General features: G+C 48.1%; 1 protein-coding gene across 2 annotated transcripts in view; it reads left to right on the top strand.

Annotated features, from left to right (window-relative positions):
- Positions 1-17228: 17228 nt before the first annotated feature.
- The window catches only part of Rragd (Ras related GTP binding D), a 39668-nt gene continuing 38245 nt past the window's right edge, over positions 17229-18651 (top strand). Inside the window, exon 1 of one of the 2 annotated variants that reach the window (XM_052716571.1) lies at positions 17229-17731. In XM_052716571.1, coding sequence (XP_052572531.1) covers positions 17587-17731 — 145 coding nt within the window. In that variant the 5' untranslated portion in view covers positions 17229-17586. The remainder of the gene's footprint in view (positions 17732-18651) is intronic. The other variant, XM_052716572.1, reaches the window with a different exon arrangement.

Below are 18651 nucleotides of genomic sequence, written 5' to 3'. Positions count from 1 at the left end.
AAAGAAAGAAAGAAAGAAAGAAAGAGAGGGAGGGAGGGAGGGAGGGAGGGAGGGAGGGAGGGAGGGAGGGAGGGGGAGGAAGGAAGGAAGGAAGGAAGGAAGGAAGGAAGAGATTGAGAGGGAGGGGGAGAGGAAGGAAGAAGGACTCTTGAAGGACTGGATCTCATTGAACCCTGTGCTCACACAAACGGAGGGATCAGCAGGTGGAACTGTGACAATGAAGCTTCAGTCTTACCTGAGGCTGGGGATAAGTTTATGGTGAAGTGAATTTTTTTTTTCATATCCTCTCTGGAATATGGCTGGTTTCCAAGGAAAGAGAAACACAAAGGCCCCTCCTCTTCCTTAGAGTATTGTTTCCCTCTGGTCTCCTGAAAGCATCCTACAGGAGAAGCTCCAAAATCCCCGCCCACGCTAGGAGAGGGTAAGTACTTGATCCTTCCAAACTATGTGGGAATGCCCCATCTTCGCAGGCCTGGTTGCTGTCTTATTTAGCGGAGTGTGAAAACTCCCTTCTGGGGAAATTTTTTTCCCCAATTGCTGTCATTCCCTACCTGAAACTGTTAGGATAGACGCCTTTCCTTTCCCTGCCCACTAATAGCTCCAGGTTGCTCTGCAAGCAGGTCTCAACTAAGTTCTAGAATTCCCAAGGTAAAGTATGTGCGTGTGACACTTCAAAGTGATTATTTCTCTTAGCCACATTGAGAAATTTTCTTCCCTCCCTAAGGATTAGTATGCAGTTAACAGCTGCTGGGGGCGGGGGCGGGGGGGGGGGGGGGGGGGGGAAACGGGTGGAATGGGCATTTTCTTCAGGGTGTAGCCCCCGGTGAGGGGGGCCATGCTCCTGTAAGCAATCCTAATGCAATTCATTGTTGGGGTCATTAGGAAAAAGAATGGAAGTAAAAGCGGGGGCTGGCTGAGAAGAGGAGCAGGTCAGCGAAAGCAAATCAACCAGAGAATAGGACTGACGTGTGAAAGTGGCGTAGGAAACCCACTGCTGCATATAATTAATACATGCTAATAAAAACTAAAACACAAAGGAGGTTTTCCTAACTAGTTCCTTGAATAAACTCCCTAAGATACAGATGGTGCACTTCCCTGAGAGGCGTTCGAAACTTTACCGTAAGTCACAGTGAGGTGGGGTTTAGACGATATTTATGGACGATCGAGCAATCACACTGGAAAAACAAAACAAAACAAAAAACACAAAAAGCCATCCTGCAAGAGATGTGAGCGCTCCAGGGAGCTGACTAGTCTGTGTTTGTTCCCAGACTTTGATTAATGGGAATTCCAGGCAGTGGCTGAGCTGGCTTGGAGATCTGATCTCCAAGAAGCCACAGTTTAGAGAAATGAAAAGAAAGTTCTAAATCTTCCTCAGACATCCTGGGTTTGAGGAAGGCCCCCAGCCAAGGGCTCCATTCTTGCTCCCATGCTTGGCCCAGGCATAGCCAGGCTCCCTAACTGCCCTACCACCCCACCTTAGTTCCTGACATGGATAAGCTACAGCTTATTTTGCTGTTCACCAGCTAAACATTCTTTGAGTTATAGTTTTGGGTTGCTATTTAATAAGGCTACTATAAACATTTATAAACGAATTTTTCTTAGAATTACATTTATTTATGTGTGTGTTTGTTTTGTGTGTGTGTGTTTCTCAGTGGGAACAGGGAGGGGGGTAGGAGGCATTGCTTCACAAAAGCGTTGGAGGAACCAGGCTTGTTAAACACATGGCCTCTTTTCTTCAAAGGAACAATATGACTGTTGCCTGGTCACCTGGAAGGCTAGTGTGGATGTTATCTGCCAACATGGCGATGTTTTTGCTACTCTATGGAGCCAGCCTTCCTGGATACCCCAAATCCTGGGCATTGTTTAGTCTGATCCTGAGCCTTGTCTCTCATTGAAAAGAACCCATCTTATGAAGGAGGTTCCATGAACTTTGCAGCTTCTACTAACAGAATTTATCCTTATGCTTATTATAAATCCTTCCTCCTTAGGTCCTATCCCTGATCACTGCTCATCGCCAGTAGGACTTATTCTTACTGTAAAGGTCACAGGTGCTTTGGTACTTTGCTTGGAAGTTTCTAGGTAGCCACGCCTAAATCTTCTCCCAAAGTTTTCCTGTGTTTAAATGTGTAAGGAAAATAAACCCTGAGATCAAACTCTGCAAATTTTGACCCAGTGCTTGCAAAGGTGACATGAGTTTCATTCTTCATCTCATGAGTCATTTCCCTGCAGGTCATGAGGATTGCAGGGTCCCCAACACAGGGGGAACACATGGACCATGGCATGCATGTAGAGGTCTGAGGACAACTTGAAATTGGCAGAATCTCTCCTTCTACTATGTGGGTTCCCAGGTTCAGATGATCAGGCTTGGCAGAAAGTGCCTTAACCCGCTGAGCCATCTTGCAGGCCAAACTGTAGAGTGAGGAGAAAGCCCCGAATGAATGAAGCCCTGAATGAATGCATGCTGGTGACATGGGCCACCTAAGCCTCAGCCCCATGGGAAAAATGGTAAAGCCTTCTCCCACCCAGAGTGAGCGTCTGACAGGAATGGCACACATTCCCCTCTGGTATGTGGATGTCGACAGTGTATGGAGAAAATGTCCATCATAGCTTTCTTCCTATGGATACTTTCAGAAGACTGCTTCCTACAGAGATTGCTTCTACAGGGATTAGCTAAACCTGTATCTCGATCCATTCATATATCATAAGCCCAGCCTCCTTGTTTATCTGTATGCAATAACCCTGCCTCCTTGTTTATCTGTATGCAATAACCCTGCCCCCCTTGTTTATCTGTATGCAATAACCTTGCCCCCTTGTTTATCTGTATGCAATAACCCTGCCTCCTTGTTTATCTGTATGCAATAACCCTGCCTCCTCTTTTATCTGTATGCAATAACCCTGCCTCCTCTTTTATCTGTATGCAATAACCCTGCCTCCTTGTGTATTTGTGTGCAATAACCCTGCCTCCTCTTTTATCTGTATGCAATAACCCTGCCTCCTTGTTTATCTGTATGCAATAACCCTGCCTCCTTGTGTATTTGTGTGCAATAACCCTGCCTCCTTGTGTATTTGTGTGCAATAACCCTGCCCCCTTTTTTATCTGTATGCAATAACCCCACCCCCTTGTTCAGTTGTATGTAATAGCCCCACCCCCTTGTTCAGTTGTATGTATTAATCCCACCCCCTTGTTCAGTTGTATGTATTAATCCCACCCCCTTGTTCAGTTGTATGTAATAGCCCCACCCCCTTGTTCAGTTGTATGTATTAATCCCACCCCCTTGTTCAGTTGTATGTATTAATCCCACTTCCCCACTCAGCTCTATATAACAGACATGGTGAGCTTCTGGGGTACTGTGGTTTCTCCTATCCACCCAGTTCCAGCTTTTCTGTTTGTCTGGCTGTCTTTTCTTCATTCCCTTGAAGCCCTAGTCAGGTCTGTCCTAGAGTCATGCTGGATGCACATCTAACTATTTAGCTCAGGCTGAACTTGAATTCACAATCCTCCACCTAGGGAGCTAGAATTACAGCCATGTACTATCGTGCCTCATTTATTTACTTTTTTTGGGGGGGAGGAGTATAGTGTAACTATCCATTTCTCCCCATGCTATGTGTGCCCACTGGACTAGATGAGGGAAGTATTGGCTTATTTTCTCATGAAAGAAGTTTGGGGAGCTGGAGAAATAGCTTAGTGGTTAAGAGTGCTTATTGCTACAGGCAGTGGTGGCACAAGCCTTTAATCCTAGCACTTGGGAGGCAGAGGCAGGCAGACCTCCAAGTTCAAGGACAGCCTAATCTGCAGAGTGAGTTCCAGGACAGCCAAGGCTACACAGAGAAACTCTGTCTCGAGGGGAAAAAAAGTGCTTATTGCTCTTCCAAAGGACCAGAGTTAGGTTCCCATCATCCACATCAGGGCAGCTTACTACCTCCTGTAGCTCCAGCTCCAGAGTACCTAACACTCTTCTAGCCTCTGTAGACATCCACATGTGTGTGTGTGTGTGCATCCATGCACATAGACACACGTACCTACACACAAGTAAAATAAATAATTTGAAGAGGTTGAAGAGATGGCTCAATGGTTAAGAACACTTGCTGCTCTTGCAAGCAGACCCAGGTTTAATTCACAACATTTACAGGGTGGCTCTCAACTATATATGACTCTAGTTCTAGGAGATCCAACGTCCTCTTCTGGCCTCTGCAGGCCCTGGGCATGCACAAGGTGCACATTAATGTATGCAGGCAAAACACTCATATATATTTATAATAAAAATAAATATTTCAAAAAAAGAAAGAAAGGAAAGCGTTTGGGCTTTTTCTACCATCATTGGTTTTGCATTCCCTGCCAGGTTTGGAACAGAATGCGACAGCGATGAATCAGTATCAAAGCCTGAGGAACAAGATTCCACACAGACAACCACACAAGTTCCCCTGGCAGCAGCTGAAAGCAATAAAGAATGTCATCAAAGGAGAGGAGTCGGAGTGAAGAGAATTCAGGGAAAGCTATGTCCAAATGGAATCTTCACAGCTTAGAGCAATTCCCACAACCACTATCCCAAGCTCTATGAACATCCTGAGAACATTATGCTACTAGGAAGACTGAGATAGGAAGGTCCCTGGTCTCAAGAAGGTAGAGGCTAGCCTGGGTAACATAAAGAGACCAATCACTAAACAAACAAACATAAAACAAAACAAAACAACAACAACAACAAAAAACTGGTGATGAACAAACATGTCAGTTGAGAGGGAAGATAGCCTGAACCCTGAATAACAACAGTAATGATTTAATATCTTTTTAAAATATTAAAAATCTACTTATGAGTTAAGTATGTGCCCCTGTATGGAAGTGCCTTCAAAGGCCGGAAGCATCAGATCCTCTGGAGCTGGAGTTACAGAGGGTTGTGAGCCACCCAGTGCAGGTGCTGGGAATTGAACCGTGGTCCTCTGGAAGAGAGGTACGTGCTTGCATTAGGTACTTTTCTGCTGTGATAAACTATCATGACCAAAAGCAACGATAGAAGAAGAGTTTGTTTTGCTTATAGTTCCAGGGGGCTAGGGCTCAAAACATTGAAGTGGTGTGGCAGCAGCCAGGCTTAGCAGGAGGAGGAGGAGGGGGGAGGGGGAGGAGGAGGAGGAGGAGGAGGAGGAGGAGGAGGAGGAGGAGGAGGGAAGATCACATCTCAATTGCACACAGGAAATGAGAGAGGGGCAGGGGACAGGAAGTGAGACAAGGCTAGAATCCCTAGGTGATGTACGTCTTCCAGCAAGACTGCACCTTCTAAAGGTTCTCAAATAGCACCACCCACTGGGGGCTCCCCCAGCATTGCTCATTCAAACCATAACAGCATTCTTAACTGCTGAGCCATCCCTCTGGCCCCAGTAACAATTTTATAAATGCTACTGTGGAATGAATAATGCAACAAGGAGCTTTTGTGGTGTGTCAGAAGTAACTGCAGCTTGGTTTGAAGTTTGTGCCATTTCTTTCATTAATAAATAGAAGTAGGCTTCTTGTTGAATGGCAACAACAGCAATGATGGTGTCCACCTCTAACCACAGCACTTTGGACTGGAGGCAGGAGAATCACTAGTTCAAGGCCAGCTTGGGCCACATGGCAAGAGCTCATCTGGAGAAGAGAGAAAGAATAAAACAACAATGAAGTTGGAGGGTGAACCTTTTCTGGGCTTGAGTCAGCAGTGTGGCAAATCACCAGAGAACGTCTCTCTGTAGCCTGCATTTCTGCAGTGGGGTTCAGTCTTATTCCTGTTGCCCCACGGTTGTAAGATGCTTGCTCACCTCTAGTGCCCATGTTTCTATCCAACCTTGCTCAGAGCAGAAAAGGGAGACTGGGAGGATGGTTCAGTCAATAAAATGCTTGTTGTCACCCAAGCTCGAGGCCTGAGTTCAGATCCTCAGAATCCATGTCAAAAGCTGTGTGTGGCAGCACACGTGAAAGCCAAGTGCTGGGGGAAAAGAGACTGGGAGATTTCTGGGGCTCCACACCCACACATACAATGTCATGCACGCGCACACGCACACACACACACACACACACACACACACACACATACACACACACAGTTGAACATACAACATATACAGACATATACCACACACATATTCATGAATGCATAAGTTAAAAATAAAAGGGAGAGACTGGAGACACAGCTCAGTTGGTAGAATATTTGCCTCACATGCATGAAATCCTGGGTTGATCCCAGAATAAACCATCGTGGTGGCACATGCTTAGAATCCTAACATTTGGGGGTAGAGGTATGTAGCCGGAAGTTTCTCAGTCCCTCCTGACCCCGTGGTCTTGCAGCAACTTACAAAATAATCATTCAGAGGCTTATATTAATTGCAAACTGTATGGCCTATGGCTTCAGCTTCTTGCTTGCCAGCTCTTTCATCATAAATTAACCCATTCCTATTAATTTATATGTTGCCACTTGGCCATGGCGTTACCGGTCTGCTGGCATCTTGTTGTTCCTTGGTCGGCAGGTTAGAGTCTCTCTCCACTCCGCCCTTCCTCTCTATCTCTGCTTGAATTTCTTGCCTGGCTGTAAGTTTTCTTGCCATAGGCCAAAACAGCTTTATTTATTATCCAATGGGAGCCACACACATTCACAGTGTACAGGAAGATATCCCACAGCAGAGGCAGGATGCTCAGAAATTCAAAGTCATCTTCAGCTATATAGTGAGTGTGAGGCCAGCCTGGGATACATGGTACCTAATCTCAAAATAAATAAATAAATAAAATTTAAAAATTAAAAAGACAGGGCTGGACAGATGGTTCAGTGGTTAAGGGAACTGGCTGCTCTTCCAGAGCACCAGAGTTCAATTCCCAGCACCTGCATAGCAGCTCACGACTGTCTGTAACTTAAGTTCTAGTGGATCTAACTCCCTCACACAGATACACATTCAGGCCAAACACCAATGCACATAAATAAAAATAAATTATTTTTAAAAATTACAAAGACAACATGATAGATATCTTTTTTTTTTTTTTTTTTACAAAATTGGTCACTACCTGGTGTGGTGGCCCATGCACTCAGGAGGCAGAGGCAGGTGGATCTCTGTGAATTTGAGGCCAGCCTGGTTTACAAAGTGAGTCCCAGGACAGACAGGGCTGTTACACAGGGAAAACTTGTCTCAAAAACAAAAACAAATTGGCCACTATAGCTAGATTAGAGGTTGCCTTGTAATAATAAGTAGAGTGTAGAAAACAAGAATTTTGACTTGCCTTCTCCCCAGTCCTGTTCACGGTCATGATTATTATGGTAAATGGTGGCTAAAATACCTGGCAGGAACAATTTAAGAAGAAGCATGAGACAACTTGTTACTTGGAACTGACCAGGAAGTGGGGAGTTCCAGCTAGAGTGGACCTGGAGTTGGCCTTCAAGCTCTGCCCTACAGCCCTACGTCTTCCATGTAGGCCCTATGCCAAAAGACCCCTCAACTTCACAAGCCAGTGCCACCAGCTGGGGACCAAGTATTCCAATGCACAAGTGTGTGGGGAACGTTCTCATCCAATCCATTTTATCTGTCTCGCCTCTGAAGTCTGTCTCAACTCCATCTCCTTCTCTCCATTTCTCTTTGGTCAAGCTCAATGGCCCCTGGGCTGAGCAGCCTAGAAGAGGCAGAGACCAGGTGAACTGTATGGAAGACTTGGATCACCTGAGCTGCCTGGAAGAGACACTCTCCAACCTGTTGAGCTGCCTGTATGTTGTGCAATGAGCTCCAGATGTACAGATTTTGTGAGCTTTTACTCATGCTGGGGTGGGTTTTGGTGATGCTGCTATCTTTGAGTCATTTCTGCTCCTGAAAGTCCTCATCCATTCTCCTGTATGTAGCCCCAATAGAACTCATTGGTTCACCAAGTTGGACATTGCTAATATCCTTACATTGGTCTGTCATTAGTTGCCTATCTGGGGTGAGTAGATGTATCCTCAGGTATAGTATTACACAATACCCTACAATTCATTTTCCTCGTGTGGACTGACACATATCCATCAGTTATCTACTGCTGATGTAACAAGCCACCCCAAACGTTCATGGTTTTAAACAGCAGCCATTTACCTGCTCCTTGTTCCTATGGTTGGTTGTGTAGAGTTAGATTAGAACAACAAGTCTGTCTGCTATGTTGTACGAGCTGCACATGCTCATCTGATTAAAGTTTAGGCTGGACAATCCAAACTTGTCATTCACAAGTCTGGCCTCTCACCTGGTGTGGTGAGTTGAATGAGAATGGCCCCCATAGGCTCATATATTTGAATGCTTGGGTCCTAGTTAGTGAATTGTTTAGGAAGAATGAAAAGATGTGACCTAGTTGAAGAAGATATATCACAAGGGGTGGACTCTGAGGTTTCAAAATCCCATGACAGGCTCAGTCATGCTGTCTGCCTCGTACCTGCCAACTAGGATGTAAGTTCTCAGCTACTGCTCCAGCACCATGCCTGCCTGCCTGCTGCCATGCTCCTCACTATGATGATCATGGACTAACCCTCTGAAACTTTAAGCAAGCCCCCAACTAAATGCTTTCTTTTATAAGTTGCCTTGGTCATGGTGTCTCCTCATAGCAATAGAACAGTGACTAAGACATCTGCCATGGCTGGAGCATTGGATCCTCTTGACTCTTGTTCTGGCATTGTATGAGTCAGGTTTCTCTAGAAACTTATAAAGGGGATTTATTGGAATGGTTTTCAGGCTATGATCCAGCTATTCCAATGTTGCAGGATATTTGATCACACTGTGAAACCTGAGATTGAGTTATTTACTGGAAAAACCTGCCCCTGGTTGTGATATGGCCCAGTCCTAGTATGCACCCTTCATTCAAGAGCTTTGTGTTTATTGTAAACAGGATTAAATAAAATCAACCATAGGTCAAGAGACGGAGCAAGCAACTAGTTAACAGAAAGTAGCCACAGAAAGTAAGAGGGAGTCAGGAAGACAGAGAGATGCACCGGAAGTAGCAGAGAGGGACTTTGAGTTTGGCAGTCCTTTTTGATTTGGGAAGTCAGAAGAGAAGCCCTCTTTTTGAAAAGTCTCAGAAGAGGAAGGTCAGCTGGCTGCTTTCTCTGCCTCTCTGAACTAGTAGGTTTTCACTCCAGCATCTGGCTATCCTTTTATTTTACAAAATAAAAGGATAGAGACTTAGTTAAAACATCATTTGTCTCCCTAGGTAGAAGTGGCTGAGGCAGCAGCGATGGGACACAAAGGCTCCCCAGGCTGTGGCTTCAGCAGCAAGGAGACTGCTGTGAGGATGCAGTCAGCCGCTGAGGAAGTGATAGGATTAGGTGAACAGCAAATATAAAACAACAGTCCACAATGGCTGTTCATCCAAGAATCCAGTAGTTGTTCAGTCCACAAGGCTGGATGTCTCAGTTGGTCTTCACAATATGCTGGAATCCTGAAGAAGTAGGCTCTGGTGCTAGTGAAGAAACAGGCTGGCCAGGGAGGGTGTGAGCAAGCAGGCAAAGAGTACAAGCTCCTTTCTTCCATGTTGTCTATATAGGCTGCTACCAGAAGACGTAAAGCAGATTAACGGTGGATCCTCCCACCTCAAATGCTCCAGATTAAAAGCAGGTTTTCCCACTTCAAATGATTTAATTAAGAAAAAAAAATCTCTTACAGGTGTACCCAGCCACTTGGGTTTTAATTAATTCTAATTTTTTTTAATGATTTAAAAAAATTTATGTGAACTGGCATTTTGCTTGCATGTAGGTTTGTGTGGAGGTGTCAGATCCCCTGGAACTGGAGTAATAGATAACTGTAAGCAGCCATATGGGTGCTGAGAATTGAACCCGGGTCCTCTGGAAGAGCAGCCAGTGCTCTGAGCCATCTCTCCAGTCCTTGAGTTTTAGTTCTAGATATAGTCAAGTCGACAGCCAAGAATAGCCATCACAGGCATCTTTTAGGGTCTCTCTATCCATGGGACTTTCAGGCAGGCAGGCAGCACAAAATTTCTTTTCACAGTGGCACAAGGAGTCAGGACAGTTAAAGGGAGGAGCCATGACGCCTCTTCCAGCCCATTTTCAGAAGCTACACAGTACCTTTGTCTATTTACCGCATTCTACTAGTAAAGCAAGTCACAGGGCCTGTGCACATTCAGGAAGAGGAGGAAGAGGAAGAATGGCAAGATCACGTTCATAGGAGAGCAGGTGGGACAGGATGGGTGGTTACAGTCATCTTTGGAACAACTTATCCCACGAGCTGTGGGTAAGTAAGCCGCTCTTGTTTGCTCCGGAAGACTCTTCAGTGCTTCTAGTGGTGCTGAGAATGGAAATCTACCTCCTATACCAGCTGAGGAGACTGCTGTGCCTGGTGTCTACTGTCCTTGTCCTCAGTCAATGCCCTTCTCGGTTTTCCCAACTGTGGGTGTACTCTTGGGTAGTACTCTTCATCCTGATTCTCACTTTTTCAGCTTCTCAAAGTCACCTCCAGTGCCACCTTCTCAGGGAGGTCTTCTCGTGCTACCCTGTCTTAATGGGGCCCTTCCTTCATCCCCATTGACTCTTTTTTGCTTGTTTGTTTGGTTTGGGGTTTTTTATTTTTATTTTTTCACTTATTTTACATACCAACCACAGTTTCTCCTCCTTTCTCTCCTCCCGTTCCCTCCCCCCCCACCTCCCATCTATCCCCCCCCCCCCATCCACTCCTCCTCCATTCAGAAAGGGGCAGGCCTCCCATGGCAGTTAACAAAGCATGGCATATCAAGTTGAGGCAGGACCAAGGCTGGGCGAAGCATCCCAGCATGGCAAATAGGTTCCCAAAGCCAGCTCAAGTACCAGGGACAGGTCCTGATCCCACTACTAGGGGCCCGGCAAACAGACCAAGCTATACAACTGTCATCCACATGCGGAGGGCCTAGGTGGGTCCTAGCTGTAGGTCCAGAGTCGGTGAGCTCCCTTGAACTCAGATCAGCTGTCTCTGTGGGTTCCGCCATCATGATCTTGACACCCCTCCCCCACCCCCCCCACCCCCCACCTCCCCACCCCCCCCATCATGATCTTGACACCCTCCCCACCCCCCCACCCCCCCACCTCCCCACCCCCCCCATCATGATCTTGACACCCCCCCCACCTCCCCACCCCCCCCCACCCCGGCTCATACAATCCCTTCTCCCTCTCTTCAACAGGACTCCAGGAGCTCAGCCCAGTGCGTGGCTGTGCATCCCCAGTTACTCTTGACTGCCTCCCCCTGTATGGTTTTGGGATTGACATGTCTGGAGTGACAGGATATGAAGAAACACAGACACACCTACAGAAACGCTGGAATCAGGTAGGCAGTGAGATCTGACGGAGACACATTGCCAGCAGCCCAGAAACTCGGTGACTGTCTTATGTACACTATGAACAAGAAGCCACTAGCTAATTTCTGTTGGGGATCTTTATAGGGGTGTGGAGGCCCACAAAGGTTTCCTAGTGAGATCTGAGCTTGCTTTACCCAGCAGGGCTGCATTAGAGGATTGCTTGACAATGTGTATGGTTATTAGGTGATTGGAAGGGTCTGCACTTGGCTGTGCTAGGTGGAGGTCTTTTGCTCCACCCCTTGGCATTCCTATAAAAGGCCCTTTAGAAGAGATAGAAGGGGCTGATGGATAAGGATCCAGGCCCTCCTGAGGCTATCCTCTGTTTCTATGTTTCTCTCCCCTCTTTCCTTCTATCTAACATCTCTTACCCCTCACTCTTCAAGAGTACCCTGTCACAAAATGTGGGAGCTGGTCTCCCAGCTGGGCTCCCACATAGGGGGTCTCAGGCTGTAGTCATTCAGAAGGAGGAAGCTACAATTGATACTTTTGCATAAATTACTAACATCCGTATTGAGACCAGGCCTTGCCATTCTTGTGGGTCTGAGGTATTGGGGTTCTTGACATGGCTGTGCTCCTATCAATAATACACAATCACTCAGGACTTCATCTGCTCCCCATACTTTATCTCTCTCAAGGTGCAGGCTGAATATCCCATTATCTTTTATAAATAATAATAATAAAAAAGTCACCTGGGTGTAGTAGGCATCATACCTGTATTCCTAAGCACCTGGGAGGCTAAGGCCATGAGTTCAAGGATAGTCTGAGCTATACAACAAGATTCTATCACTAGATGGATAAATAGATAGATGATAAATAGATAGACAGATAGACAGATATTGATAAATAATTGTCGGGCTGGAGAGTTGGCTCAGCAGTTAAGAGCAGAGGACCCAAATTCAATTCCCTGCATCCACATAGTGGCTTACAGCCCTCCTTAACTCTGGTCGCAGGGCATCTGGTGCCTTCTTCCAGGCATGCATGTGGTGCACAGACATACACGCAGCAAGATACTCATACATATAAAATAATAAGATAAATATACTCTAAGCCCTTCCAGCCTATGCCCTTCACAGCCCATAGCCACTGTGAAGACGATCCTTTGGTTATCTTGAGCCGTTCATTCTCGTGGACTCTGGGATGCTGGAGGTCAGTCTCGTTTTGCTTGCCGTCTGTCGGGCTAGCAGGAATCCGTCAATGATTCTACTGAATGTTACTTCCTTTGTTGCCTTTCCCCCAGCTCCCTCTCCATTGACTGAGCATCTATCAACCTGCCACGGTTTCTTACAACAGCAAACACCATGGGGAGCCCAGAGACTCAGGCTGACATTCTTGAACACACTCTCCCTGGAGACGGCCAGCCGGCCAGCCGCAGACAGGCTGATTTCCAGCTAAAGTGGCCACCACAGCAGCCAGTTCATGGGGCAGAACCACAGTAAAGTTTCTTAAAAGCTTTCAGGGTTCTTCTCACGTGTCTCAATTCACATTTAAACCTGAAAGAATCTACGTATGCGTTTTTTTTTTTTTTTTGAAAATCGGTATTGTTTCCAGAATTTTCACACTTTTTTTATTTTATTTTTTATACTTTGTGTTTTTATCCCCTGATTGAAAGCTGGCAACATAGAAACAATCACCATTAGCTAAAGAAAAGCAACCAAGATTCTCTGAGCCCGTGTGTTCAAACAAACAGATGACCCCTTTGCAATGATGCTGAATCAGAGAGCACTCAGCCTACATGCAATTGCACCATTGAGCTGGGGTCCAACACGACTGAGGACTTCATTTCCCTTGACTTCGTGTGACCGAGACGGGACAGAAAGAGAAAAGTATGGGGAGATGAGGTGGGACCCTTACCCCAGAGTCTGGTTGGAGCCTCTCACCTTCTGAGAAGCAAGAATTCCAACACAACTGATGTTTTCTGTGAAGGTTGCTGGCAAAGAAATAATATTCCTTTGTGTTAAAATAGCAAAGACTCATGTGAAGGCTTGGATGTGTATGATGGTGGGTAGAGAGGGCCTCATTCCTTTCACCAGACCAGTTGACTTTCTTTATAGTAAAGATAGCCTACCTTCCTTAATCTCTGTGATTTTATCAGTTATAATCCTATTAAACACCCTGTGATCTCACTTGGGTTCCTCAGCAACCATTTCAAAATAATAGCTTTAAATCTTACTGAAATCCTGCATTATGACTGTTGTACAGGTAATGAAGAATAAGCTGTCCTGAAGAAGTCCTCATCTATGCTCTCAAGTGTGTCCTTCTGACCACCTCTCCCCCCTTTCTCTCTCTCTCTCTCTCTCTCTCTCTCTCTCTCTCTCTCTCTCTCTCTCTCTCTCTCCTTCTTTCTCTCTCTCTCTGTCCCCCCCCACCCCACACACACAGGGTCTCACTATGTAGCTCTGGCTGTCCTGCTGTAGATCAGGCTGGCCTCAAACTCACAGCAATCCACCTGCCCCTGCCTCCCGAGTGCTGGGACTAAAGGTTTGTGCCACCATGTCTAGCCTCTCATTTTCTCTTAATTAAAATCAATATTCAGTCTGGCCTTGGGGACATGACTTTAATCCCAGCAGTCAGGAGGCAGAGGTATACCAGCTTGATCTACATAGAGTTCCTGGCCAGCCAGGACTACACAGTGAGATCCTGTTTCAAAACAAACAAACAAACAAAACCTCAACAACAAACAAACAAAAACTGTTGTGGGGTAGCCACCAGAGAATGCTGCTCAGGCATGGGTTTAAGCCAATAGAAAATCATTATTAGCAGCCAGAGACTACACTGGGTGTTTGGGATCCTAGTATAGCACTGAGCCTTTCTCAGGGTGAGTTTTTAAGCACAAAAACATGTCCTGGGTTGACATACTTCAGTTTACAAGAACAATTAGCCAGAAGCAGAAATTACAGAAGTCAAAAAGCAAGGTTAGTGAAAAAAAAGAAATAAAAAAGGAAAGACATGACTGCTCCTAGGTATGGTGGAGGAGAAAGTTTATCGTAGATAAAAGGGAAAGCATAGCCAGAGGCAGAGATACATGGGAGGGTCCAGAGTAAACATGACCTTTTGTGGAGAAGTTTAGGGTAGGAGGCAGGGTATGCAGCCATACCCTGTAACAGGTAGGGACTGAGGGATGCTGGGAGAATCTGGCAGCCAGGGTCCACTTTGATATGTTAATAAGCACCTTAGTTAACCATCTGTCTGGGTTTGAGACCTTACAAGTACATTTAGAGAGACTTTCCCAGAACTACAGGCTTTGATGGATTAGGCCTTTGTTTTTGTTTTGGCAGGTGGTGCTATCTACATGCTGAGTTTTATAGGCTGAGTGGTATTTTTATAATGGAGTCAGTTGTGCTAAGGCCTGGGGGCCTGTTAGAAGACAAAATCTCTATAGGAAGGTGACTGTTGTGGTGCACATCTTTAGTCCTGGTGGATCTCTGATCACTGTAAGTTTGAGGCCAGCCTGGTCTAGCTAGCAAGTCAGAGCTGTATAAGTTGAGACTCTGCTCCTGGCCCCTCCCAAATGTCATGTAATATAACCCCCAACTCTCCTTCATATTGGCTAGTCCTGAAATTTTTTCTGCTTTAAAACTACGATTCTTGGTTTGGCCTGAGCTGAAGTCCCTACAAGATTAGAGGAGGATCTTAGGCTGTCATGATCCTGTGTCTGTCTCCCTAACAGATGACAGGGCTGTCAGTTCATTTTATTCTCAAGAATGATCCAATTCTCAGACACCTGGGGGTGTGTTCTGATACGTTGCTTGTGCTCCCCATAAAGCTCACTTCTTGGTGCTGGAGAGATGGCTCCGTGATTAAGAGCAGCTGCTCTTTCAGAGGACCTGAGTTCAGTTCCCCAGCACCTACATGGTGGTGGCTCACAACCATCTGTAACTCCAGTTCCAGAGGATATGACACCCTCTTCTGGTCTGTGTGGGAACTGCATTCATATGGTGCACAGACATACACAAACACCTATACACATCCACATAAACAAGTAAATAAGAGCTCTCTCCCGGAGGAAGTCAGAATCATCACACATTGCCATCTTTTCTGTGTGGGGGAGCTGTCGGGTTGTGAGTGGTCCTCACTGGAGACCCTGGGTTCATTGCAGGACCATACTCAGTAACCAGGTTTGAGTGCTTGGTCTGAATCTGAGCTGTTGCTAGGAAGCTCTCTCCCGGTGTCCTAAGGACCTCCCTGACACTTGAAATAGGCCAGCTCTATCCCACTCCGTCCTCACCCCTCACCTCCCGCCCCCCCCAATGGGAAAGCTAGCTCTGGGACAGCTGCAAGTCTTTACAGCTACTCTGGGGAGATATCCCCTGTCCTCCCCGAGGCGGCTTCCTTTTCTGAAACAGAGATTCAGGAATTTCAAGCTGGCCTCAGTCTCACTGAGGTGCTGCTGCCCACCATGCCCGGGTGTCAGAGGTTGAGCCCAGGGCCTCGTGCATGTCAGACAAGCACTCTACCAACCCACTCTCTTCTCTACAGAAAGGAAAATCGCCCACGAGAAACGAGTTCTACTTCTCATTTACTATTTCTACTAATTCTGTGGCAATGGTGTTCTGGCGAGGTTCAGAAAAGGCGGTTTCCTGTGGGGAGAGTGGAGGAGCCTGCTTCAGCGGGTCGCTTTCCCCCACTCACCCTTCGACCTCCACTAGGTTTCAGTCTTCCTTTGCCCACGCGTTTCTGGTTGTGTCTGACCAATGGCAGGCATTTCCAGGAGAGTGCCCTGAGACAGGGAAGGAGGAGGGAGGCCAGGGTACTCTTCTTATCTGCCTGGCCAGGGTGGCTCCAGCAGCTGCTGCTGCCTGATTGAATGTAAGACCTGTTTCCCGGCTGCTCCCCAGAACTCTGGCTCCCTTCGTTCCCTCCCGCTTAAGTTTGGAGGTGGTTTGAATTTCCCACTTGATGATCCTTGTCTTGACTCCCTAAACTCTGCCTACACCTCTGCAAAACATTTCTTCACTTAAGAGACTTTCAGTTAACATCTCTGTGTCTTAGGAACGACCTTGACCATGCAGTCGTGCCGAATTCTACTGCCTCTAACTGGAGAAGTTAGGGCCTTTCCTGTTAAAAGCAGCCACCCACCTAGGAGAAATCCAGGACATGAGTCATGGCTTAGTAACCCTATTCCTACCCAGATTTCTCCGAGGACCCCTAGGAAGCCCTGTCCCTGGCTGCAAGTCTCCGGCCTGAGCTGCCCTCTCCTCCTCCGCCTCACCACCACCTGCTGAGCAGCTGCTACCTGCGGGATCCGGATCACCTTGCCGGACCGCTGTTTTGTTTTGTTTTGTTTTTCTAATGTGCTTAACTGAAGGAAGTTCGTGCACATGACTTATTTTTTTCTCTTTTCAGGAAGGGTGGGTACACTGTGTCCTGCGGTGAGAAGCTTGCGAAGGAGGAAAGCACCTCCTCACCCTACATCGCTACTGTTCCAATCTGAGAGCTGCCCCTCACCTCCCACAAGAGGCATGGAACATTTCTGTGGGACTACACCAACACCACACTAGCAGTTGGCCATAAAAAGCCCCGAGTGCGTTATATACCTGAGACTTTCCCGAAGGTTGCAGAGAAATTATTTAGTACAGTGTGTTTAGATATAAATCACGAGACATGCGAATTCTTGGGAAACATGTCTTATGTAGAGGAGGAGATCTGGGAGTACTCCGGGTGGGAAGTCTTTTGAACTAAAAGACACCTTAAGAGGAAATTGCTATGGAAACTAGCCCGCCGCTGTGCATTTCTCCGAGCGCCGGGAGTCTATGGCATAAGGCAGTGGAGTGGGGGGCCTGGGTACCGCAGTGTTGGGGGGCAGCTTAGGAGGGTAGAGAGCTCGAAGACGGTCGCGCAAGCCCGAGGCACTGCAGAAGGCAGGAGGCGGGGTCGGGGGTGGTCCTCGGCAAAGTGGCCTCCGGGCCACACGTGCAGCAGCCTCGGAGGGCGGTGACCTGGGCGCGTCTGGACACCCGCGCTCCGCAGAGGGGGGAGCGTGTGTGGCCCTGGCGGGCGCCCCGCCAGACGAACGGTGGCTGCGGCCGGCGAGCGCGCGCCCGGCGGTGCGTGCGTGTGTGTGTGTGTGTGTGTGTGTGTGTGACAAGCGTCAGGTGACTCGGGTCACGCCGTCGCTCCCTCGCGCTCCCGGGGAGAACTGCCGCGCTCCGGCTGGCTCCTCCGGCAGCGGCGGCGGGGAAGCGGGGGCTGGGCGCCGCGGCCGCCCCCAGCGCAACCAGGCCCGGGGCCCGGGGGAGGTGCGGGCGGTTCGGCCCACACGGGGACCCCTGGAGCCGAGCGTGGGCGTGATGAGCCAGGTGCTGGGCAAGCCGCAGCCGCAGGGTGAGGACGGCGGCGACGACGAGGAGGAGGATGAGCTGGTGGGGCTGGCGGGCTACGAGGACGGGCCCGGGTCCTCGGACGCCGAGCTGGACAGCGGGCCGGAGGAGGGAGGTGAGTCGGCCGACCGTGCGCTCGCCGATCCCGGGGCTCTGGGCGGAGGAGCGATGCGGGGCGCGCGCGCGCGCGCGGGGGATCCGGGGCGCCGGTGGTGGGGGAGGGGCGAGGCCGGGCTGCAGCCGGCGGCGGCGGGAGGGCGGCGGGGAGCGGGGTCGGATGTCGAGCTAAAAGAGGCAGCTGGCGGCCGGGTGCCTGCTGGGTCGCCCACAGCTGCGCGTGTCATTCTTCCCTGCAGTGGCCGCGAGAGGGTCTGCGGCGTGGGACCAGGGCGCTGGGGCGGGGCCCGCGCTGCAGGTGGTACCCGCGCAGCCCGGGTGACTTCGGGGTTCCCGGTCTTAAGACACTTTTGAATGCATCTCATGTCATCACCCGAGATGGGCGCGGGTGGCGAGCGATCTTTGGCTGCGGGAGCCAACTGTGTTCTTGCAGAAGGAGCCGAGTTAAGCCTTTCAGATGGGGGCTGCCTGCGTTTCATTCCTGAGACACAAAGAAGTTGAGTTTGGGATTCCCGATTGTTTTTCTTCTCTTAACGCCCAGCCCGACCCCTCCCCCCCAAGGGCGGAAGGTCACTTGAAAAGGTCAATTGAATGAGTCTGTTTAACATTCTCCGTGTAGCTTGTAAACATCTCAGAAAAAGGACTAATCTCTTTAATGTCGCACACTGGAGAAACAGGAATAAAAGTACTCGTGACAGGAGTTTTAAGAACTTTTATTGAAAATCCACTGAACTGAACTTTAAAATTCTCTCTACAAAAGCCTTTCTCGGAAGACAGTTTTGATTTTGCATCTGGCAGGTACTACTCCAGTGAATTAGAAAGGGAATAAAGTTAACTAAGCCTTGAGCCCGGCAGATGAGGAACAGCTTTCCAAGCCACCCCCTTTCCTGACTGCTTTTCTCTAGAGGTACTAGTTCT

This window comes from Peromyscus californicus, unplaced genomic scaffold (assembly GCF_007827085.1).
Source record: "Peromyscus californicus insignis strain IS unplaced genomic scaffold, ASM782708v3 Scaffold_5__1_contigs__length_169319896, whole genome shotgun sequence".
NCBI lineage: Eukaryota > Metazoa > Chordata > Mammalia > Rodentia > Cricetidae > Peromyscus > Peromyscus californicus.
The sequence above is the reverse complement of the archived record's forward strand: the minus strand, read 5'-3'. Positions and strand labels throughout refer to the sequence as shown.